Consider the following 23,891-nt stretch of genomic DNA (forward strand, 5'->3'; position numbering starts at 1 on the left):
AGTGCTGAGGCCAAGGGTTGGGGGGGCAGGGTGGTTTGGGCTGAGGCTTTGGGGCCAGGAGGGGGCACTTACCCATAACAAGCAGCCTGCAACATACAGAATTCTGGCCCCAGCTGACCAGTCTCTTACAGGTGCAGCTGCCCTCTCTACAGTATAACTCTCCCTGTGCTCACTGTCACCCTGTGGTCATTGCTGAGCATAATTATCCTTCTATCAGACGCGTCCCTTTTCTTTTAATGAGAAACAGTTAAATTACAGGCACATCCCATTGTCCTGGCACAACCAAATCCTACCTTTAAGTTATGGTAGGAGGAAACTGCATACGTAATTTGGTGGTCCTAGCTGTTGTAGTTGAGAAGGAGTTGGAACAAATGGACTCACAGATCGATGGACAGACAGACACATTCCTAAATTATACAGTAAACCCTCAAAATATGCGAGTTCAAGTTACGTTTAACTTGCATTAACATGAATTAAGCACAACTCAAAGTCCTGCTCCTTCCAGCCCTGACTCAACCCTCCAGCCCCGTGCAGCCTGCTTCAAACTCCTCCAGCCCTGCTAAACATCCACCTGTGGCTCTAGCTCACCACCCCTGACCCTGGTTCCAAACCCCCACTGGCTCCGGTTCAACCCCCTGCACGGCCCCAGTTCAAACACCCCATGTGCAACTCTGGATCAACTCCATCCACCATCCCCGCTGCAGCCCTAAGCCACCCCAGGCTTAACCCCCCTGCCTCCTTCCCACGGCCCCAGCTGACTCCCCCAACCCCAGGACTTACCTTTCCAAAGATGCTCTAGGTGCTCCTGCTGCTCCTAGACTGCAGAATTTGCGTTCTGCTGCGGAAAAAAGATGCCCCCTGCCCCCCGACTTATCTGAAATTCCAGTTATGTGAGGGTGCATGGGAACGGAACTCTCACGTAAATTGAGGGGCTACTGTATAGTAGATAAACAGGGCCTAAAAGTGTCTGTGTGTTTGCTTATAAGACCTTTTCCCCTGCTTTTACCTTTAGAAGTATCAGGCATGTTCACTTGGTCTTTCATGGCTTTGCTGTGAGACTTTATTGGATATTTCAGAGGATTTACGCTTTTAGCCCTTGAAAAAGTAAAGATGATGAATCTGTAACTTGGATGTCTTCTGTCCAAAATGTTAGTTGTTTGTTAGCAAAAACATTGTTTCAAACAGTGTAATTAAAAATTTCTTCCTCTCACTTTCTCATGTCTCATACTGTTATTGTTGATGTAGTTCTAGTCTCTTCTAGGCTAGACAAGATCTGGATTTCTAATGTAATACCAGTTTTAGTGGGATGGATTAGAAAAACCTTTACGGCTACGTTTGTACAACAGAAAAATGAAGATGACTACTTTTTTTCCTCCAAGACACGTTGCATGATGTCTTTTATTTGACCAACTTCTGTTGGTGATATATGGTTTAGTGCTTATACAAAGCTAACCTTTATCATTTTTAGCCTTGAAAGCATCTGGCCCCCTGAACCTCCTAGTTCTAAGTTTCAGATCAGAGTGATTTAAATATATCTTTAGAAAAACTACATAATGAAAACTTCAGTTATCTTCTAATTACAGAAATGATCATCGGGCAGACTGAAAATACTCATAATATTTAACATATTCAGCATAACCCATTCAAAACATTTTTATAGTTATAAAGCCAAATTTAGAAGGGAGTTAACTGCTCATATGCACAATGCTTACAAGAGAATAGTGACAGATCAGTACTCTTCCTGATTTATATACGTGACTGATTACCTCTGCCCAAGTATCACAGATTAAAGTTTACTTTGAAATCAACTTCTAGCAGACAGATGAATGAGGAGTCACAATCTGAAGCCTGCAAATTTAGGACCAATCTTGCAATGATACTACTACTAATGCTAATTTATACTTTAGATGACTGTAATGTGTTATTCTTTAAAAGTACATCTTACAGTGTAAGTCCTAATGTTGCGTTTGCAGAGCATAATCTTACATTTATATTTCAACATTGATACATTACAAATATTTAGTGATGTTGAAATACAAATGCAAGATCATTCTTGTTTAATGCATGTATTTTTCACAATCTAGGGCTGTGTCTACACTAGCCCAAAACTTCGAAATGGCCATACAAATTTCTATGTTCTGTTAGGAATAAGGGGATTTCGATGTTGCCGGGGTCCTTTCGAAAAGGAGCCCTGTTTGGACGAGCCACGCAGCGGCGAGCAATGTCAATTTCAAAGTGCTGCGGCTGCCGGAATTCTAATGAGGCACTGAGTATGTATTTCAGCGCTTCATTAGTAAACTTTGAAAGGGCCATTTGCATGGCCAATTTGAAGTTTTGGGCTAGTGTAGACATAGCCTAGGTACAGGATATATTATGTCCAAAGTCAGCTGAATGTTGTGCTACCATTGTAATATTTTTTCTGCATAAAGAAAACACATTGTAAGATGTGAATGCAAAATGTAAGAATGTTTTCCTCTATTATAGGAGTGCGGCAGCTTGAAATCATGTGCTGCTTTGGCTGCATGTCTGTTCTTGCCAACTACTTTGTCTTCATGACTTTCTTTCCAGCATGTGTGTCCTTGGTATTAGAGGTAAGACCAGTCTCAGTAACGTAAGAGCATCTTCACTGAATGCTAGATTCTTGTTTTTCTTTATAATAGCTATAAATTAATAATGAGAGAGAAGTACTGTGTGATGGGGCTTTGGGGTCCCCCAAGCTCTGCACCCTGTCCGCAGGCAGGAGAGTCTCTCACTTAGCAGGAAACAGCAGGTTTATTAGCCGACAGGACACAGCATCGTACAGAGGAGTCAGTACAGCAGGCAGAGACAGCCAGTCCAATCCATGTTGGGGAGAGGAGGCCCCGAGGGGCCCCCAGAGCTGGGGCCTTGCCCCCTCCTTTGTCTCTCTCTCTGTCCCAGCCCAGACTAACTGCATCCCAACTCCCAGTTCCAATTCAAACCCCTCAGGCTCCACCTCCTCCTTTGTCTGCAGTACAAAGGTGTTACCTCGTCGTCAGGGTTACCCTCAGCAGGAGCCTCACACCCTCTGTGAGCCACACACACACACACAGGTATCTTCCACTCCATTACATACTGTAACAAATTAATTTTACCCTTACCGTTTTTATCCTATTACACATTTATTCCTTTGTTCAAGAGGAGTGAAAAAGTTATAACTTGCTTGGTTCTGATATATCTTGAACAAAAATGGTATCTCGCATACAGTACTTTTTAGAAGTTGGAAATAATAATGGTATGATTTCTTCTGTTGACAGAGCCTCAGTAACCAAATTCTTTAGTAATGCAGTAGTAAAAAGTTTGCTCGCTGCTCTTTTTCTTCAAATATATCCACTGAACAGGGTCTCTTGTTTTTTAATTACAGCTTTCTCGTGAAAGTCGTGAGGGGCGTCCCATATGGCAACTTAGTCATTTTGCCCGTGTTTTGGAGGAAGAAGAAAACAAACCAAACCCTGTAACTCAGAGGGTTAAAATGATTATGGTATGTGGGGTTTTCCCTTTCTTTAGAGGAAAGTATTTCTATGCACAAATACTGCTCAGTTGCTGTACAGTTATATTTCCTGCATGTTGTTAACACCAGCCTGTAGTTTTAAGCTTAGGAGGACATGGGAAAGTAAACTTTTTTTTTTTAATAATTCTGCTTGTTACTACATTTGTTGGTTAGTTACAGCTGGAAACACACATTTCATTTTCCTCTCTCCTTTTTAAGTCTCTAGGTCTGGTTCTTGTTCATGCTCACAGTCGCTGGATAGCAGAACCATCTGCTCAAAATAGTACAGCAGAAAATTCAATGGGAATGGATGAAAAGGAACCCAAGAGAATTGAACCTAATGTTTCTTTATGGCAATTTTATCTTTCTCGGTGGGTGAATATCTTGGGTCTTTCTAAGTATTCCCCTGCATCTTGCACTTACTGGGTCTTATTCTCTGGTGCTTTCAGGTTACTTTGCAGGGAGAATACTTTGCAAAGAAGCTAATAACCCATACACTCTGGGACTGTCGGATTCCCTACATATGAAGATCCTTGTGAGACCTGGTGTTCCGTGGTCATTCCTGTACAAGTGCCACAGTCTGGCTGTGGTGAAAAGGGTGCAACCAGGGACTAGCAGCCCTTATATGCCATAACTTTATCTTAGGTCCATTGCTTGCATATTTCAGAGCAGCCTTAGTTAGGCTGAGGAACTGTGGCATCATTTTTTAATTTTGCAATTGTGCCACAGTAGATTTCATTTCTTAAATTAGTTCCTAAATACAGCATCTTTTATACCAGTTATTAAACTAAACAAATCTTTTAACACACCTTACCTAGCACAGGAAAATTGGAGATGATTGATTGTGGAGAGATTGTGAATTTAATGATATTTGATATTGTCTAGACAGGTTTTCAGACCAGCTTACCTCTTCTCTGGGAACATATGCACAGCTTCGCATAAACATCCACCACCCATCCCCCAGGACTACAGAAAAGCGTCCTTGTTACTGTGCTCTCACTGGCTACGTGTATACTACTGTGATCTGTCAACGGAAGTTTCTGTCGGAAGATATCTTCTGATAAAACTTCTGTCAAAAGACTGCGACCAGATATGAAAGCGGATCGCTCTGCTGATCCGCTCTGTTGATCCACTCCATTGGCAGAGACCAGCCAGCCTGCCTAGCTGCTCTCTTGACAGAACAGCCAACTGGAAGCACAGCAGATAGGGCTGCCTGGTGTCCTGGAAGCTTTTTGCTTTCTTTGGGCTGCCTGGTGTCCCGGAAGCCATGTCTGTTGACAAAGGGCCATCTGGAATGACCACACAGCTTTTTTGTTGACAGATTCTGTCAAGAAAGGCACTGTGCCTCGTGGGGGAGAAGCAGAGGTCTGTCTTCAAAACTTCTGCATTCTGTTGATTTACTGTCAATAGAAAGTGTTTTTAATGTGGACACTGAGTTTTGTCAACAAAACCCTCTAGTGCAGACATAGCTACTATGATTAATATTTTTCTAATGTTACTGTTAAAGTAGTATGGGCTTGATTGTCAGATCTTGTGACAAGTCACAACTCAATTAAAGTTCAGTGGGAGCAGTGAATTCCTATCACTTCTGAAACTAGCCCCATAATCTCGATTTCCCCCTACCTACTTAAGTGCTTAATTTCTGTATTCACTGTAATAGCTGCTACGAATGGCAAGAGATAATTAAACCACATTACATTTACCAGAAGATAACTGTTAAATTAGTGATTTAGCTGCTGAATGGCACATTTCCTGAGTGATTTGGTATTATGTTTCTCTTTCCTAGGGTTTCAACATAAGAATTGCTTTCTATTGTAATTTAGTAAATATTTAGTGAAAGAAGTGTCAGGTGTGTCCACTGTTTCTCGGACATCCTGAACTGCCACACTGTTTCTTTTTCTAAAGTACCATACTCCACTAATGTCTTTATAAAGGGGGTAGAGTGATTGGAGTTCTAATAACTGCATAAATTATGTTCAACATAAGGGATGTTTTAATTAAATGTTCTATAAAGTGTAGCTATGTACACAATATTATATTGACATTGCAGGTTAGTTTTGTAGCATTTACTGTTAGGTATTGGCTTGCCAGTCTTGCTTGCTTGTTGAAGCAGTGTGTGAGTTTATAGTGATATACAGATTTTTTTTGTATACACAAAACATTTACAGTTACTTATCATTTGATCCTCCTTCAGAATGGCCAGCTTGGACATTGAGCAAGTAATCACTCTTGGTTTAGCTCTTCTTCTTGCTGTGAAGTACATCTTCTTTGAACAGACAGAGACGGAGTCCACACTCTCACTGAAGAATCCCATAACATCTCCCTTAATAGTTCATAAAAAGATTCCTGATAATTGCTGCAGAACACAGTTTGGACTTGTGAAAAACAATCAGAAATCCAGCACAGTAGATGAGGCTGTAATTTCCAAAGACAGAGAAGGTAATAGTTGTATAGTTGGGCATATTAGGTACTTGAGCTGATCCTAGCTGGGTTATTTTGCAACCAAAAAAACTTAAATCTGTTTGAGATTTTTATAATTTGCATTCCAATTTTAATTTGTTTTTATGCAGATGACATCATAAAACCTATATTAGCAGAGCCACCAGCAAAGGCTACATTTGTGGTTGGTAGTTGCAGCCCTGTGGCTACTTTTCCAGCTGATAGAAAAGAGCCTGAAATTGAGTTGCCCAAAGAGTCACGCTCCACTGAAGAATGTTTATGTATACTTGGAAATCCAGAGGTAAGAAATGAAAACTAAAAGATTTCCAGTTGCACCGACAAGTTCACAACTAAAACATAAGGAGCTTGTCTACACTACCACCTTCCTTCGAAGTACCAGTGGGTGCTCCACAGCTAGACACATGCCAGTACTTGGAAGTTCTAGTTGCCGTGGGGGGGAATTTCCTTAATGAAGTGCTGCCTATGCATGGCAGCACTTCATTAGTAAACTCCCAACACCCTAATTACCATCCTTCCTTCGAAGGAAGGTGGTAGTGTAGACAGGCCCAAGGAGTATTTTAAAATTTCACAGTGAAACCATTGTTTGTGAATGCATTCTTCAATTAATTGCATTGCTCTTACAGCTGAATGTATGTGTAAATAGTAGTTTATACTCTTTATATACACGCATTGCAAAATGCACTTCAGAAATCATTTCTTGTCCAGTCAATTCTTGCTTTTCAGTTGTTGAGATACGTTGTGATTCTTGAACGTGTACAGCCAAAACTTCAGTTTTTGCCCATTTTTATAACAAATAGATTCCTTAGCATATTTCCCCCACAAAACATTCCATATCACAGTAGCTTTCCCACTTGTGAAGAGCTAAAGTGTTATCAATACACATATTAAAGGTGGCTCAGTTTCCTTCCCCCTTAACATTCAAGCTCTCTGAAATCTTGAAGTATGTGTGTCTACTGCAGTATAGCAGTTCTGGATTCTGATTCCCCATGTGATAGAATATCATGCTTCATCCAGACCAGTGTTTGCCAAACTTTTCATGTCACCTTCTTTTCCCTCTGGCCCTGGGCCCAAAAGTCATGTCTCCCTCATGGGAGTTGCCGTAAGGAGCTGGGTTTGGAAGGGGAGGGAAGGCAGGGATGTGGGAAGAGAGGTGTGGATAGGGGTAAGGGGGATGAGGCTGGTGTCAGAGCCACAGCCAAGCAAGGGGCCTAGTCTAGGGTTGGCCAAGGAGCAGAGCTATGGTTGAGGACTGGGAGTGAAGCCAGAATTCTGGGCCTATGCTGGGGGCAGGGCTGGAGCAGAGCTGAGGCCAAAGTGGGGTGTCACTCCCATCCCATTCTTTGTAGGGGGCTAGCCCGCCTGTCCACCCTGCCAGGGGCTCCCCTCAAATATTCTTCCATGCCCCCCCTCTAGTGGGGCACTCCCCACAGTTTGGGGAAAACTGTTACAGACCATCAGATTTTCCCCATATTACGTACTTTACACAGAATTTCCATGTATAAACTTGCACATAACCTGTTAACTTTAGATCAGTACACACAGACTCAAATGGCATACACTGATTTCAGTCGTTCTATGGTAATTCATGCTACCTGAGGGTCAGCCCTGTAGTGTTTAAAGTCAAAGTCTACCTTCATCCTGGAAAAAGCAATTAATTTTCGTAATGGAAGTTTAGATACATGCATTTGACTTGTGCATATCTCGTGTTAAGACAATTAGAGGGCGGCCCCAGTGGAAACTGCAGCCCCAGGGAGCCACCAGGGTGGGGGCAGGCAATCCCTCTGTCAAGGGTGAAGAGAGCTGGTGGAATGCTTTTCTGCACCAGCTTAGCCCCAGGGAGCTGCCATGGGGTGGTGGGGATGACAGGGGATCCCCCTTAACAGGACTGTTGAAGGACTGGTAAGCTGTAAGAGCACTTTCCTTTGCTGGCTCAGTACTAGCTGCTGTTGCTGCCATGTGGGGGCCGCAGGCGGGGGAGGGAGGCAATCCCCTGTCAAGGGGGATGAGAGCAGATGGAGTGCTTTGCTGGCAGCAGCATCCTGGGGCTCCACCAGCTTACCAGCCCTGTTACGTGGGATCCCCTGCCCACCCCCCGGCAGCAGCACCCTGGGGCTCTGGTGGTAGAGCAAAGCACTCCCACCCCCTGCCAGTATCTAGGACTGAGCTGGTGGAGCAAAGCGCTCTGCTAGCTTACCAGCCCTTTAACAGGGGGAATTCCCCTTCTCTCTTCCCACTCTCCCATGGCAGCACCCTGGGGCAAATCGTTCTGCTAGCAAAGTGCTTTGCCAGCTCTCTTCCCCTTTCACATGGGGATCGCCTGCCCCTGCCACAGTGACAGCTCGGGCTGAGCTGGTGACCTGCCCCCACTCAACTTGCATGAATTTCAAACTACATCTGGTTTCCCAGGAATGTAATTCCTGTACAAGGCAAAGGTCTACTGTACTCAACTCTTTCGTTTGGTTAGATAGTGCAGGTTATTTGATGGTAAGCATGTACTACAATATATTTACAGTGAGTAAAAGCATTATTCTGAATCTCACATTTTATGAGTTTAAATTGCAGCTGGGATCTCTGGTTCCTTTGCTTTTGATTTTACGTGTATTCATGATTAATAAAGACGAGAAATTCATTTAGAACGATTTTCTTTGTATGCTGCAGTTTATTGTTAACAACGAAAAAAATTCTTTGGGTGTGATTTGCAAAGTAAAGAGGACAATATCCTTTACCATACTGAAAACAAATATTACTGGGAACATAAGAGTTGTATTGCAGTTTGTATAAATACAACTTTTTTTTTTTTTTATTTCTAGAAAGGTGCAAAATTCCTTACTGATGCAGAAGTCATAAACCTAGTTAATGCTAAGCATATTCCTGCTTACAAACTGGAAACTTTGATGGAAAGTCAGGAACGTGGTGTATCTATTCGCAGACAGGTGTTATCTCAGAAGCTCTCTGAACCTTCATCCCTACAATATCTTCCTTACAGGCATTACAATTATTCTTTGGTAGGTATAATGGAGACAAATGAGGGAATTAAATTTTTATATTTTAAGGCGACTACTTTTGTTTTTTTCCTAAAATTCTTCTCAAAATTTGAATTCATGTGTACCACTTCCAAGGAACTGAGAAACATCTGTCAACTATACTTTCAATCTGTCTTCATACAAACACAGACTACATGGATATTTATTCAGTTCACATCTGAAAGATTTCACAAGACAAGCATCAGATACTTCATATTTTTTAAATGAAAATGGAAAAGTCCAGATCAGTTTCATAACATGATCAAAAGGGAAAATTACATGTTTATGTATGCAGTTCCCTAATCTGAGTAAATGTAAGGCTTTGATAATAGGACAACTGAGTTTACTGGGATGAATGGAAACATGAGTTTAGTTGTTATTCAGAATCCAGATTGTTACTTTAATACAGTTCACTTTGTACAGTAAGTTTCCCAATGGATCCAAGTACATAGAATTCACTAATATAAAAAAAAACTTTGTGCAGTTTTGTTACTATGCAATACTTCAATGATTAAACATGTCAGTGAATTTCAAAAGATTACAATTTAGCTTTACTAAATATTTCCAACATTTGTTCACAATAGAAAACATTGAACTGTAAAAATGTTGCAATTTATTGATAAGCCAGTTGATAAGTAGGTTAATTTTGATTTATTTGATGACGATTAGTTATCAAATTCTCAGCAAGTTATAAAAGTGGTGTGTTTTTTCATGACTGCTAAATCAAGTGTGTTTTTTTTTTTTAAATTCCCCAAAGGTAATGGGAGCTTGCTGTGAAAATGTGATCGGATATATGCCCATCCCTGTAGGTATGTTGCACTTTAAAGACTAACAGTTTAATAATTTTGTGGGACAGACCCACTTCTTCAGATCTATAGCATTTCTAGTCCATACTCACTGGGCAATATTTGCGCAAATTGGGGGTGGGGGGTGAAAGATCCTGGGAATTCCCCTGGCTGAGTAAAATGGGTGGCTCCAGCTCTCCCTGCAGGTGTCTGGGGGCCAAATTAGGGGTGGGTGGGGCACCTCTTGCTCTAGTCACCAGCCATGTGCAACAGCCATGGTGCCCCACCGCCCTCCAGCCACGGCACGGCTTAGACATGGGGTGCTTGGGTGGTAGCAGCTGCAGCTGTGGTGCTGGAGCCCTGGGCAGCTCCAGCCATGTCTGCCCCTCACCACCCCCAGTGTTGCAGAAATGAGTGGCTGCAAGGCAGGAGCTGCCTCCTAAGGAGCCCCTGAGCCAGCCAACAGCACAAGGTAAGCAATGAGGTAGGGTACAAGAAAATAGAGTCCCCCCAGACTCAACTCATATTAATATAAAAATACTAAGTCAAGTCCATGTAAAGCGAGGGTCTGCTGTACATGGAACTGAAGAAGGGAGGTGAAGGGTGGGGGATGTTACATGTCTTGCCTGATATGATTACAAACATCAAAGGAAGGGAGACAGTCCTTGTAATGCATGAGATAATAGCTGTCTCTGTTCATACCTCTTTGTTACCATCCTTATAGGTGTAGCTGGTCCACTTTGTCTGGATAGCAAAGAGTTTCAAGTTCCAATGGCAACAACAGAAGGCTGCCTGGTAGCAAGCACAAACAGAGGGTGCAGAGCTATTTGTGTAAGTAAAATTAGTCTTGAGTGGTTAAGTCCTTGCCTTGCTTAAGAGCCCATCAGTTAATATAAAATTAACTGAACTATGCAAGAGCAATACCTACTAACGTTTTTAAAAATATCAATAATTCCCATTAATCTTACTCATTTTCTCCTTTGGTCTTAGCTTGGTGGAGGAGCAAATAGCTGTATTCTAGCAGATGGGATGACTCGAGGACCTGTTGTAAGGTTACCCACTGCCTGCCAGTCCGCAGAAGTGAAGGCTTGGCTTGAAAATTCTAAAGGGTTTAAAATTATCAAAGACGAATTTGACAGCACAAGTAGGTTAGTAAAATGGCTTTCTGTAAAGTGTTTATTGATGTAAATCTACAATGAAATATACAACTCTTCCAGCTTTATGTGCACTACTATGCAAAATGATACTGGATTCAGGGATCCAACATAACTTTGATCTAAGTAATCAGCAACATCTTTCGTGTCCAGTATCTGGTTACCCATTACGGCAACAAATGATATATACCCTAAGAACATAAGGAATTCAATCACAGCAGGTAAAGGGAAGTTAAAATAGTATTATTTTGATTACTGTTAATAGTTGTTACCACCGTGAAACACACACACGTCAGTTCTGACTTGATTTCAGTGGTCATTACATCCTGCACTTGCAGAATTAGAACCAGTATTGTATAGCATCTCACAATTTGGAATCTCATCTTTCAAATTATGTAATATGTTCTTCTCTAATTTTTGGGCTAAAAAGAATATTGACCATTATAATGCCAGAACTGACAGGGTAGTGAAAAGCATAGTAGTATTAAAAATAACATGATTTTAAGCATGAGTGCCATACCTTCTCTTATCTCCATCCCTCCCCAGATTTGTTGTTGCATATTATCTCTGGAAAATCAAAGAATGATTTTTTTTTTCCAGTATTGATCAGCAGATTCACTTTTCACAAAAGCATGTGGAGGTCAGCAGTACACAGGAGCATATTCCAGCAAGGCTATCACTGCTTTAGGCCCTCTATATATAGATATATATATGACTTTTAAATCTAAATCCCTCTTAGTGGTTAGTATTCAGTAACTGAATTTATTTTTGTTGGGGAGGGATGGATGGAGGGAGTGATTGTTTGAAATTAGATGACTACAGTAGTAAGAGCCTGTATTTCTTGAGTTGCAGGGCTGGTAAAATTAAGCAAACCAGTACATACTTTCAGAAGTACTAAACTTCCTTCACAACTTGTTTTGGGTCAGCAGTCAGAGGACACTGTGCCTGGGCATAGTTTTGAGCATAGAGTAGGAGTGGAGCATGCATGCATTGTTCATGGTACCTAGCAGGGTAATCCAGAGCTAAATGCTTACTATCATATGCAGCTGAAAAATAATCTTTAGCGAGAAAAGGAATGGTAAATTAGGTGATTCCTTTTTATTTACAGATTTGCTCGTCTGCAAAAGCTTCACGTCACTCTGGCTGGTCGTAACCTTTATATCCGTTTTCAGTCTGAAACTGGGGATGCAATGGGAATGAACATGATCTCAAAAGTAAGGTCCAGTCTTCAATCCTATATAGTTGTGTTTTTTTGTTTTTTTTTGGTGGTGGGGGGAGGGTGAGGGAAAGGGGAAACCCAAAAACTTAAACACTGTCACTAAATTAACTTTGAGTTAGGTTGTCTTACCTTACCATACAGGGACTGAAAACAAGGAAACCAGTTTCCTCACTTCCCTCCCTTCATCTTCTCCCCTTCTCCTTTTTTGGGGCATGCTTGCATAAGGGCCATCCAGAATCCGTGTGATTGGATTCATAGTGCTTTTCCGAGTAAAATTTACTTTCCCTGAAGTGCTTAAATCTAAAATAGATAAAATAGTCTTACCTGAGTCAGAAATTAAACTGATTTAATCCTACTTCTACTTCATTCTTATTAACCATCTTCCCATGTGACATTGCATTTTTTTTGTACCTTTGTTTTATTTACCTTCGGCAATTTATCTAGGGCAAACCAGTGTCTCTAGTGATATAAAATGGTAAATATGTAAGGATTAAAATTACAATATTAATAATATCTGCCCTTTTTGTGCAGGGAAACACATTCAACTCAGGTTCTCCTTCTTTGCCCAATCCAGAATAAAGAAAAGAACTGATCCCAAACTATTATGATGCATGCACGCATGTCTTGCTAAGTACTCGTGTTCTCTGGTCCTGTACAGCCACGCTGGAGAGTTAGTGAGGGCAGGGCCTCTGCACACCTGTGCAGCCATATAGGATCTCTCCAGATGAGACACCATGCATGTACAGAGGAGCAAGGGCTTGTGAATTCCCTTTTTCCTCTGTGGGAGTAAGTGAATGAGACGGGTGGTGAAGCACTGATTATATTATCCCTATGCACCAGCCCCTCTTACCAAAAAGGGGAGTAGAGGTTTCTCTGTGATGAACAATTCTTTCCCATTGTTGCTCTTGAGATAACATAGCTATATGCTTTCCCTTGCAAAGGGGCTGAGTCTAAAGGCTCAGTCTAGCTCTCATGTCTTATTGTATCCATAATGGTTAGTAAAATGTAAATTTTTCAAGTGGTTTATAATGTAGCCCTCGAGAGGAGTTAAAAACTTCATTTATATCTGCTTCTGTCAGGGTACCGAAAAGGCACTTGCAAGATTGCAAGAACAGTTTCCTGATCTCCAGGTTCTAGCTATTAGTGGTAACTATTGTACAGATAAAAAGCCTGCTGCCATAAATTGGATAGAAGGAAGGGGGAAGTCTGTTGTCTGTGAAGCAGTCATTCCAGCCAAGGTGGTCAGAGAAGTAAGTACCGCTTTGATTCATTTTGGGAATTCTTATTTTTATCCAAGCTACTCCTTTTATAAAAAATTAACTTCAGTTTGATATTTATAAATTGTACATAATGATCACCTTCTCTTTGAGCATTATTGGAGGATCATGGAAGTTATAGATAAAAATGACTTACTAGTAGAGAATTTTTCCTTCAGGATACTTCTGTGCTGTGTAATTTTAAGTGTCTGAAGTGGTGTGTTTTGCATACTTTCTTTTGAAGAACTATTCTACACTCTATTAAAGCTGACCATTTAAGTAGTTTATCTGATATTCAGCTCAGTTTTAATAACCTTTATAACCAGTCCTGTGGGTACACCATGGCAGATTAATCTGAAGCAGTTGGCCTGTGTTTTGCTACATGTCATAGTGCACAGGACTAGAAGTTCTTTGGGACCTAAAGAGGTGCTTTTTGAATTAAATATGAAAATGAACAATACAAACAGTATTTCTTGTGACTTAATTTGATATTTTATGTTGTAGTGCCCCAGAACTTAACTTTCAATTCTACTACAGAATTTTGTATTAAAAATGTGTAACATCATTGAGGGAAGCTGGAGGTTGTGGATAGCTGGGATGGGGACAGTTGAGGGGTTTTGCTATCATAAGTGACCTTGGAGGCAGGTTGGTATTGTTGTATCTCATTAACAGGCTGTTGCTACCAAACTATTTTGGTTGTCGCTTCAGTTTTGAATTTAAAGTCAACATTCCATTAAAAATCAGGTGTTCACTGGACCTTTTAGGTGTATTTATTTCAGGATATCTCCAGACTGATATAAATATCTCTTTACTGCAGACTGAAGCAAGTATATGTGCATTGGTTTGCATTTTGTTCAGGTTTGGAAAGTTTTAGCAACTATAAGAGCTTAATATTATTTTCTTTTAAATGAAAGTCTACATTTTTGGGTCTGTCTACACAGCAGCCTTATTTCAAAAAAATCTATTCAGGAAAACCTATCCTGAACCAGCTTATTCCAAAATAACATTACTACACACAAATGTGTTACATAATAGCTTATTTCTCATGAAATGAGATTTACCAATTTTGGAATAAGTCCACTGTTGTTTCAAATTTATTTCAAAATAGTGGTTGCATCATCTAGATGCTAGGTTAGTATTTTTGAAATAACAGCTGTTATTTTGAAATAACTGTACTGTGTAAACCTACTGTTTGAGAACTGTTCTGAGGCAAGTTCCTCAGCCATGGAATCATAGCATGGGTTAGTATTGTTGGCTAATGAAAAGTATAGTCAAAACAATATGCTTTCTCTAGGTCTTGAAGACTACTACTGAAGCTATGGTTGAGGTTAATATAAACAAAAATTTGGTGGGCTCAGCAATGGCTGGTAGCATAGGAGGTTACAATGCTCACGCAGCAAACATTGTTACGGCTATCTACATCGCTTGTGGACAGGTAAGTTGTCAGTCTACAATGCTGCTGGGTTTTGATTTATTTATTTTTACATATATGTTCTTAAGATAGTTGCGCTAAATGTTCTTTGTACTGCCTTTAAGGATGCAGCACAGAATGTAGGCAGCTCTAACTGCATCACTCTGATGGAGACAACTGGTCCCACAAATGAAGATCTGTATATCAGCTGCACAATGCCCTCTATAGAAATTGGAACAGTTGGTGGAGGGACCAATTTGCTACCACAGCAAGCCTGTTTGCAGGTAAAAAAAGCATAAAAGAAAATTAAAATAACCTTCCATTAAATCAAAACTCATCCTGCTTCTGTTGTAGACCATGTGTCTAAGTAATAACGACAAGGGTTCCCCCCTCCCCAACTTAAGTAGGCTATAAGATCTGGCAAACTGGACAATTCTGAAGAGTATCCATGTATCTTAATTGAAGCTAAACACTACTTTTTAATGTCTGAGAGACTTAAAATCTGGTTTTTCCACATAATTTAGTTAAGACTATTAAATTATTCTAACTGACACAAATTTACCTTTACCAGTACTTGGCTTTAAAATGTAATGTTGGATATATTTTCCTACAGATGCTAGGGGTCCAGGGTGCAAGTCAAGACAATCCTGGTGAAAACGCACGTCAGCTTGCGAAAATTGTATGCGCTACAGTAATGGCAGGGGAATTATCATTAATGGCAGCACTGGCAGCTGGACATCTAGTCAAAAGCCACATGATTCACAATAGGTAAGAAATGCAAAGCTTAGTACAATTCTCTGTATGTCCCACATATAGCATGATATGTAATAACGAGAAGATTTTTTTGGCCTTGCTCTGGTCCTTCAGGGCAGGGGTCTGGGGAGGTGAGGGGCTCAAGGCAGGAGGCTGAGGGTGTGCAGGAGTCAGGATTGGGAGGGTGAGTAGGGATTCATGGCAGAGTTGTGGGGAGACTAACAGCAGGAGGTAAAGGGTGCAGAAGTCAGGCTGGAGGGCTCTGGGCAGGGGGTGCATGTCTCTGGACAGATGATGTGGGGTGTAGGAATCAGGGCAGAGGAGGTGGGTGGCTCAGGACAGGCTAGGGAGAGGTGAGAGTTGTTAAGGCAGGGGGTTGGGAAGTTTGAAGGGGCTCAGGGGAGCCCCTTGGATGATGGGGGCTGCACTGCCTGTTGGCTGCTCCCCCATGGATCTGCTGGGTAACAGGACTATCTCCTGCCCTCAGGGGTCCAGTGCTGGGGTCAAGAGGAGCGATTTGGACAGAGGCTTTGGGGCACAGGGGCCCCAGCTGGGCACTTTCTTACAGGTGCAACCCCTCCCCCACTTCCCCACTCTGCAGTATAACTGTACCCCCTACTCACTGCTTCCCTGTGGTCATTGCTGAGCATAACTGTCCCTGTTCTTGCTCTAAATTATGATAACAGAAAACTGCATATTAATTTGGTGGTCCTAGCTCTTATTGTTTAGGAGGAGTTCTTGAACAAATGGACTCACAGATGGACAGACAGATGCATATTTCTAAGATATATAGTAGACAGTACATGAAACAGTGAAAGATATGTCGTGCTGACTCCACTTGACTTATCCTACTATTTTTGTTAGGTCAAAAATAAATCTACAAGATCTTCAAGGAACCTGTACCAAGAACACAGCTTGAATGTCAAGAGTGTTGAAGTGAATCATTGCCATAGCAATTGACCAGAAATAAAGAGTAACATATATTTATGAATTTTAGAAGGCAGTCTTCAGTACAAGGACTTTTGATGGACGAAAATCCTCCTTGTGATGTTGACTTTCTTCCGCAGTTAAAAATCACTTCCTTTATGGATATCCCAGATGTCTTGAACATGGTTTTAAAGTTTTTGGTACCTCTCTTACTTTGCGCATGCCCTTCTAAGGGTCAGCTTTATGTCATTACAGAAGGATTGAGGTCATTTTGACCAGTGAACTCCCAGCAATGACTGAGATGGAAAACAAGTTTTATAGTGTAATTTGTTGTATATTTGAAAAGATGATATGGTTAAATGGGTTTGTATGTAATGTTCCTTGTACATTTTTTGTTTTCTGGTCAACAAAGTAGGCTTAAATATAAAGTGGTAACAGCCTCCTTGCTTCCACGAGCATCTGATTTTAATTTTGTTTGCTCAAGATTTAAGTTTTGGTCTTACGAGTATTTTTATTGAGCATCACAGTAATTTGTAGAAACACTGATCTATTTATAGTACTTTACTTGCTGCTGTTGGATTTAAAGATTGGCTCCCTAATTGAGTTGAATTATTTTTCCTCTAAGGATAATCTGTTGCTACAAAGTGCAGAAATGTTTGACATTCATTAATAGGGGGTATGAAACCACTACATTCAACTGTCTGGGCACTTTGTTCAGATAGAAATAGCGCAATGTGGCTTTTTACAACTTTCATGCTATCGACAGAAGAATTATGTCAGGCAGTTCAGAGCTTTGATGAGATTTAATACAGTTTTTTTACGTAAGTTTTTCTGTAAGTAGGAATGGATTCAAGTGAAGCAAATCAAAAACAGATGTTTACACTTTTAAAATCTCATCTTTTTGAAGTACAGTTTGTTTGCACATTAATCATTTTTGGCAGTTGACACTTCTTCCCCAGGGGATAGATAGGTGTTTGGCCTCTGCTTAACTTGAGGTGAATAAAGCCTGAAAAATCATGTGTTTTTAGTGTTGCCTTTGGCTTTTATGTTTGATTCTTTTTAAATGTTTTTCTTTGGGGAGGGACTTTTCTGAAAATCCACTTTCTCCATGTTATGAAATCTTAAGAGTCTGTTGAAATGATGTCACTAGAAAAATACAATGAATGTAACTGTCTACTAAAATACTGTGTTTGGGCCTGTAAGATAACATAGGGTGTTTCTTAATATTATGCAGAAAAGTGTTTGGTAGGTTAATTTTGGTTTGATTTGCTACTGAGAAAACAAGGATAAGTTACTCTGCTCAGTAGTTATCCTATCCAATCACTGAAAGAAAATGTTATAAATGGATGTGAACACGTTTTTTCGTACTGGAGGGAATGGTGTCTACAATTTGGGCTTTTTATGGGGATACCAAGGCATTCCAGGGACATCAATGAAAGAGAGAATGCAGTTCTCCTAATGTGTAAGCTTAGTATAACTTGTGAAGGATTCATTTTGTAGAACTTCAATTCTAATATTAATGTATTGGTTTCATGCAGCTGTCATGTAAGCCTGAAGACATACTACATGCTAGGTATGCTGTAGTAACATGTAAATATCATAAATGTTTATCTTCTTGCAGTATTGTCATTAATAGTTTATTTATGCAGAATTGAAACTTATGTTTGTGTTCAACCTGTGATTTATTATTTAAAGTAACACTGAGCTGGCCATAAATGATGGTTCAGTGTTCATTTTGGTGAATGTAACTGACATTCTGTCTTGCAGAATTAACATTTTGTACGGTTACTAAATTGTTTACATTTTGGTACAGAATACTTCCTTCAGTTTCAGTAAAACAATGGAAAAGCATTTTGGCTTAATTGTGATATTTTTAAGAATAACTGACTACTAAACTACTATTTCAGGGATTTCTGACATACTGTCCTTTGGTAGTATAAAGAAAATGTAAATAGTTTCAAGAACTTCCATACAGTAGTAGCCCTCCCAACAGATCCCTACACCATGCCAGCCCCAGGCCCTTCCCTGGCCCAGCCCCCCAACAGAGACTCACATCAGCACCAGCCCCTCTGATGGCCAGCGCAGGGCCCAGCCCATAAACTTTGGATGCGCATTACAAGAAGTTTCCATCGACATCTTTCTTCCAGCCCAATTTCTGCTTGCAAGTGAAGCTCCAATGGGTCCTCCACTAGGAAATATTCTTGCTAACCAAAAAGCTTACAGAAGGCTTCTAGTTTGTCTCCCAAAGGACAAGCAAATATGAAGCCAACTCTTCCTTAGTCCATAGCCTCACATTACACAAATTCAGAAAAGCTGCATTTTACACTCGCTTTAAGTTTTTATACTAGTTTCCTTTCTGCTATATTTAAAAGATACATTGGTTACTGAAATTTATGCTTTGTACAACATATTTAGTAGAAGTTTAATAGCAGTAACAAAATAATTGTAATTTTAAAAGAGCTTGGGTCAAGAAACAAATCAAAACAATGTCCTGTAGACAAAGATATCTCAAAAAGGAATGTAGGACTATGTTATCAAAGCAATAAATCTAGGAATAAAGTGGGCCTCTACCAACCCCACCTTAATTTAAAGAAAGATCTCTGACAGTGTCTCAAACTCCAGGAAAAAAACATTTGTAGTTGGAAATCTTTTAATCTTTTTATTTTTAAATAGTGAAATATAAACACCTTTGTGAAATGTATCTGCACAAATGTTAGCTAAATGCAAAGCTCCTAATATCATTACTACATAAATGTTAAAATGTATAATGTACCAACATGGAATGTAACAACGTTGATAAACTATTTACAACTCCATTTAAGAACAGTGTTTATATATTAATGATAAATTAATTACTTCAATGTTCAAGCAATTTTTTCTACCCAAATTAGGAAGATGAAAAATCATTGCTCAAAATATTTTTTTGAAAGAAAAATCTTCTTGGAGGAAGTCTTTAGCTTAAATAGTTGTCCAAGTTATTTTGCTTTAAATCAATGCCTTAAGAACTGTTTATATAAAGAAAGAGAAGCATTTGGATTTTTTGAACTAATTTCCTGTTAAACTCTAACAAAAAAGGAGCATCTCTAAAACTGGACTGAATAAAAAGAATTAAAACAAAGTTGAAAAGTTATGTAATGTTTTCCTGCCCGCAGAAGAATAAAGGCAATTAAAGAAATGTTACACGTTCATTAAGCATACTGTACATTAAGGAACCCAAATTGAGACTTAAGTCAATCTCAAAGGCATGAACCCAGAGAAAAAGTGACCAGTTTGAATTTGAACAAGCTGAAAAAAGCGTGTTACGCTACAATTTCATGGAAATAAGGAGAGATGTATAAAAACCTCTGACGTGAGCATTCCCTCCCTTCCTCTCCACGCACCTTGCTATCCTGCTTACACAGCAAACTCTCCATAACTCATTTTATCCCTCTATATAATCAAGCTATTATAGATAGCAACAAAAAATGTGAAAGATTGAAGAAACAAAACCAACCCAAGGAAAATGTCCCCAGGACTTTGACATAGATTGGTGAGAGAAAGTTAAGAAACACTGCAAAGGGATTCAATTTTAAAATCTTGAGGTAGTTTTTGCAATATGGGAATGTTGTAACAATATTTTAACAGTTCTGTTGGACCATGTATTCATGGAAAAGAGACAGGGACTAAATTTTGAACAGTGGGATTTAACTGGAGCTAAGATTCTTAATATTTGTAATTGGTCCATTGTACAACAAATACTGAAATAGCTTCTTCTAAGTAACTTATTTAAAATATTTTATTTCATAGGCTTCAGTTACAATTGCTTACTTGGCACAATTATAAACAGTTTATTACTAACAGCCAGCAAGCTCCACCTTTCCTTAAACAAAATTATGTTGCCCTTTGATAACTCCCATCATTATATAAAGCTACACTATTATTGGTTTCACAATAATTTTTGGAAATAAGCCCTTAATCTTAAACTTGCCAAAAGAAGACTCCCTCCCCAAAGGGAGTCCTACTCTCAAATTTAATCATTAAAAGCTCTCCTCACAAAGGGAAGCAATTTTTTACAAGTGAAAAATGTCTATTTTCCTATGGTGTAATTCGCAGCTGCACAGGGCACCCAAAAATTTGGGGCATTTTGCCCTTTTGCAGCAGCCATGTGTGCTTGTATGCCTGAGGACACTGACCAGCTCTGCGGGTTCTTCTCTGGCCCCTCCCCAGAGCTGCTACAGGGATTCTCCAGCGGCACGTGGCTCGTGACATCTCTCTGCGGGCAGAGAGGAGCTTCCAGCCTCTACTTGTTGCTTTGTCTGGACTGACACCCAGAACCCTCACCGAGCTGTCTGCAATCCAGTAAACAACAGCTGCATGGCAATGCAAGCAAGTACCCGGAACTTTGATAACTAAAGAGTATATACTTCAGGATGGGATAATTGGTGGTAGTGTACACACCAGTTATGTTTCATTCATTTCTGTGTACATTGTTAATTGATTTAATTCATGTTTAGTATGTAACCCTGTCTCCTTAAGTTGTTAAATAAAGGTGCGTGTTGATTGTTACGTGGTCTATTAGATACGTACTATTTATAATTGTGGTGTGGGAGTTAAATCCAGATTATAACTGAAATAAATTTCCTGGAAGTTTCCAAAGGCACACCATTAAGTATGTACAGAGCCAGCAAGGTGGTAGCAGTGCCATTTTACAGAGCTTTATAAATCAGGAATGGAAAGGGGATTCCTAACTATCCAACATTACCACTGAGACATTCAGGATTTCCTTTAATATTGAACCCAACAGGTGCACAGACACACAACTGAGAAATCTGAAGGAATGCCTGACATAGAGAAAGCTAGTGAAAAAGGGGTAGGCTTAGAAGTTGAAATAAGAAAAGAACAAATTAAAATTTACTTAGAAAAATTAGATGTCTGCAAATCACCAGGGCCTGATGAAATGCATCCTAGAATCCTCAAGGAGCTGATAAAAGAGGTATCTGAGCCTTTAGCAATCATTTTTGGTAAATCGTGGGAGACAGGAGAGATTCCAGAAGACTGGAAAAGGGCAAATATAGTACCCATTTATAAAAAGGGGAACAAGAATAACCCGGGAAACTAGAGGCCAGTCAGCTTAACTTCTGTGCCAGGAAAGATAATGGAGCAGGTAATTAAAGAAATCATCTGCAAGCATTTGGAAGGTGGTAAGGTGCTAGGGAACAGCCAGCATGGCTTTGTTAAAAACAGATCATGTCAAACCAATCTAATAGCTTGCTTTGATAGAATAACAAGTCTTGTGGATAAGGGAGAAGCGGTGGATGTGGTATACCTAGACTTCAGTAAAGCATTTGACACAGTCTCACATAATATACTTATCAATAAACTATTCAAATACAACTCAGATGGGGCTACTATAAGGCGGGTGAACAACTGGCTGGATAACCGTACCCAAAGAGTAGTTATTAATGGTTTTCAATCCTGCTGGAAAAGTATAACTAGTGGGGTTCCGCAGGGGTCTGTTTTGGGACTGGTTCTGTTCAATATCTTCATTAACAATTTAGATATTGACATAGAAAGTACACTTAAGTTTGCAGATGATACCAAGCTGGGAGGGGTTGCAACTTCTTTGGAGGATAGGGTCATAATTCAAAAGAATCTGGATAAGCTGGAGAAACGGGCTGAGGTAAACAGGATGAAGTTTAATAAGGACAAATGCAAAGTGCTCCACTTAGGAAGAAACAATCAATCAGTGTCACACATACAGAATGGGAAAGGACCGCCTAGGAATGAGTACAGCAGAAAGGGATCTGGGGGTTATAGTGGACCACAAGCTAAATATGAGTCAACAGTGTGATGCTGTTGCGAAAAAGGCAAACATGATTCTAGGATGCATTAACAGGTGTGTCGTGAACAAGACACAAGAAGTCATTCTCCCGCTCTACTCTGCGCTGGTTAGGCCTCAGCTGGAGTATTGTGTCCAGTTCTGGGCACCGCAGTTCAGGAAGGATATGGAGAAATTGGAGAGGGTCCAGAGGAGAGCAACGAGAATGATCAAAGGTCTAGAGAACATGACCTATGAAGAAAGGCTGAAAGAATTGGGCTTGTTTAGTTTGGAAAAGAGAAGATTGAGGGGGGGACATGATAGCAGTTTTCAGGTATTTAAAAGGGTGTCATAAGGTAGAGGGAGGGAACTTGTTCTTCCTTGCCTCTGAGGATAGAACAAGAGGCAATGGACTGAAATTGCAGCAGGGGAGGTTCAGGTTGGACATTTGGAAAAAGTTCCTAACTGTCAGGGTGATCAAACACTGGAACGAATTGCCAAGGGAGGTGGTAGAATCTCCATCACTGGAGCTATTTAAGAAGAGGTTAGATAGATGGCTTTCAGGGATGGTCTAGAAAATGCTTAGTCCTGCCATGAGGGCAGGGGGCTGGACTTGATGGCCTCTCGAGGTCCCTTCCAGTCCTACTCTTCTATGATTCTGTGATTCTATAACTGTGTGCTGCCAGTTCCCAAGTAACCCTGGGAAGAGAGAAAAGTGGTTACACTAGTAAAGTACTGCCCCAAGAATGCCTGTCCCCATATCAATTGCAGTACCAATATTGAGCCTTCTTAAGGTGTCTTGTGATACTGGCCCCCTAGAAGCAGTGGAGTAGGAAAAGCTGAGTTTGAATAAGACAAAAACCATCTGCCTCAATAGTCTAGGTAGCACAAGGCTAAACTTGTCAGGTTTACCAAGTACCCCAATCCACTGGGAGTTCACTGCTACATCAACATTACAGTCAGTATTATAGGCCATGCATGCATAGGCTGAAAGTCTGAAGCCATGCCTACATGCATGTTAAGGGTGATTTTTGGGGTTGGTTAACTAAGATTATTATGAACAGGGTCTCCATAGTTCCTCAAAATAGAGTCCCTGCTGGGATCCATTTTTGAGATGGAGTCCAGAAATTGCTGAGTCACTGCCCCCTCAGAAAAAAGGGCATGAATCCCAAGGTGGGAAAAAGGAGTCATATGATCAGAGATCTGCCCGGAGACAGGAGATTATAAAAGGAGGTGGAACACTCCACTCCGGGCACTCGCTCTGTGACCCCTCTGTCAGACCCTCAGGCAGGAGGATCAGAGGAGGCCCCTGGTGGACAGAGCAAAGCACTGCTACGGCATTGTGAGACTTCACAGGCCGGAGAGCTTGCTCACTCAGATGGCCCCTGTGACAGTTGGGCAGGAGAATCAGAGGAGGCTTCCGGTAGCTAGGGTGATCAGTGAGGGCGGTGTGGAGGCTTAGTAGGCCGGGAGTTTTGTTTACTCCAGTTGACAAGACAGGAGTGAAGTGATCCACCTTCATGTATATTACCGTTCTCTCCAGGCAAGCAGAGAAGAACAGAAGAAAGAAGACAGTGTTTTCCATCTAGTCATGCACC

The 23,891-nt window shown here is 40.5% G+C and overlaps 1 protein-coding gene across 1 annotated transcript in view; it reads left to right on the forward strand.

The window, feature by feature from the left end:
- The window catches only part of HMGCR (3-hydroxy-3-methylglutaryl-CoA reductase), a 36,659-nt gene extending 13,254 nt beyond the window's left edge, over nt 1-23,405 (forward strand). Inside the window, exons 7-21 of the mRNA XM_074995434.1 lie at nt 2,485-2,591; nt 3,383-3,499; nt 3,728-3,879; nt 5,703-5,947; nt 6,079-6,248; nt 8,779-8,973; nt 9,749-9,800; nt 10,501-10,607; nt 10,767-10,924; nt 12,039-12,144; nt 13,229-13,399; nt 14,700-14,840; nt 14,942-15,100; nt 15,430-15,584; nt 16,434-23,405. Coding sequence (XP_074851535.1) covers nt 2,485-2,591; nt 3,383-3,499; nt 3,728-3,879; nt 5,703-5,947; nt 6,079-6,248; nt 8,779-8,973; nt 9,749-9,800; nt 10,501-10,607; nt 10,767-10,924; nt 12,039-12,144; nt 13,229-13,399; nt 14,700-14,840; nt 14,942-15,100; nt 15,430-15,584; nt 16,434-16,488 — 2,090 coding nt within the window. The 3' untranslated portion in view covers nt 16,489-23,405. The remainder of the gene's footprint in view (nt 1-2,484; nt 2,592-3,382; nt 3,500-3,727; nt 3,880-5,702; nt 5,948-6,078; nt 6,249-8,778; nt 8,974-9,748; nt 9,801-10,500; nt 10,608-10,766; nt 10,925-12,038; nt 12,145-13,228; nt 13,400-14,699; nt 14,841-14,941; nt 15,101-15,429; nt 15,585-16,433) is intronic.
- Nucleotides 23,406-23,891: the final 486 nt, after the last annotated feature.

Source organism: Carettochelys insculpta, chromosome 5, assembly GCF_033958435.1.
Source record: "Carettochelys insculpta isolate YL-2023 chromosome 5, ASM3395843v1, whole genome shotgun sequence".
In the NCBI taxonomy this organism is placed as follows: domain Eukaryota; kingdom Metazoa; phylum Chordata; order Testudines; family Carettochelyidae; genus Carettochelys; species Carettochelys insculpta.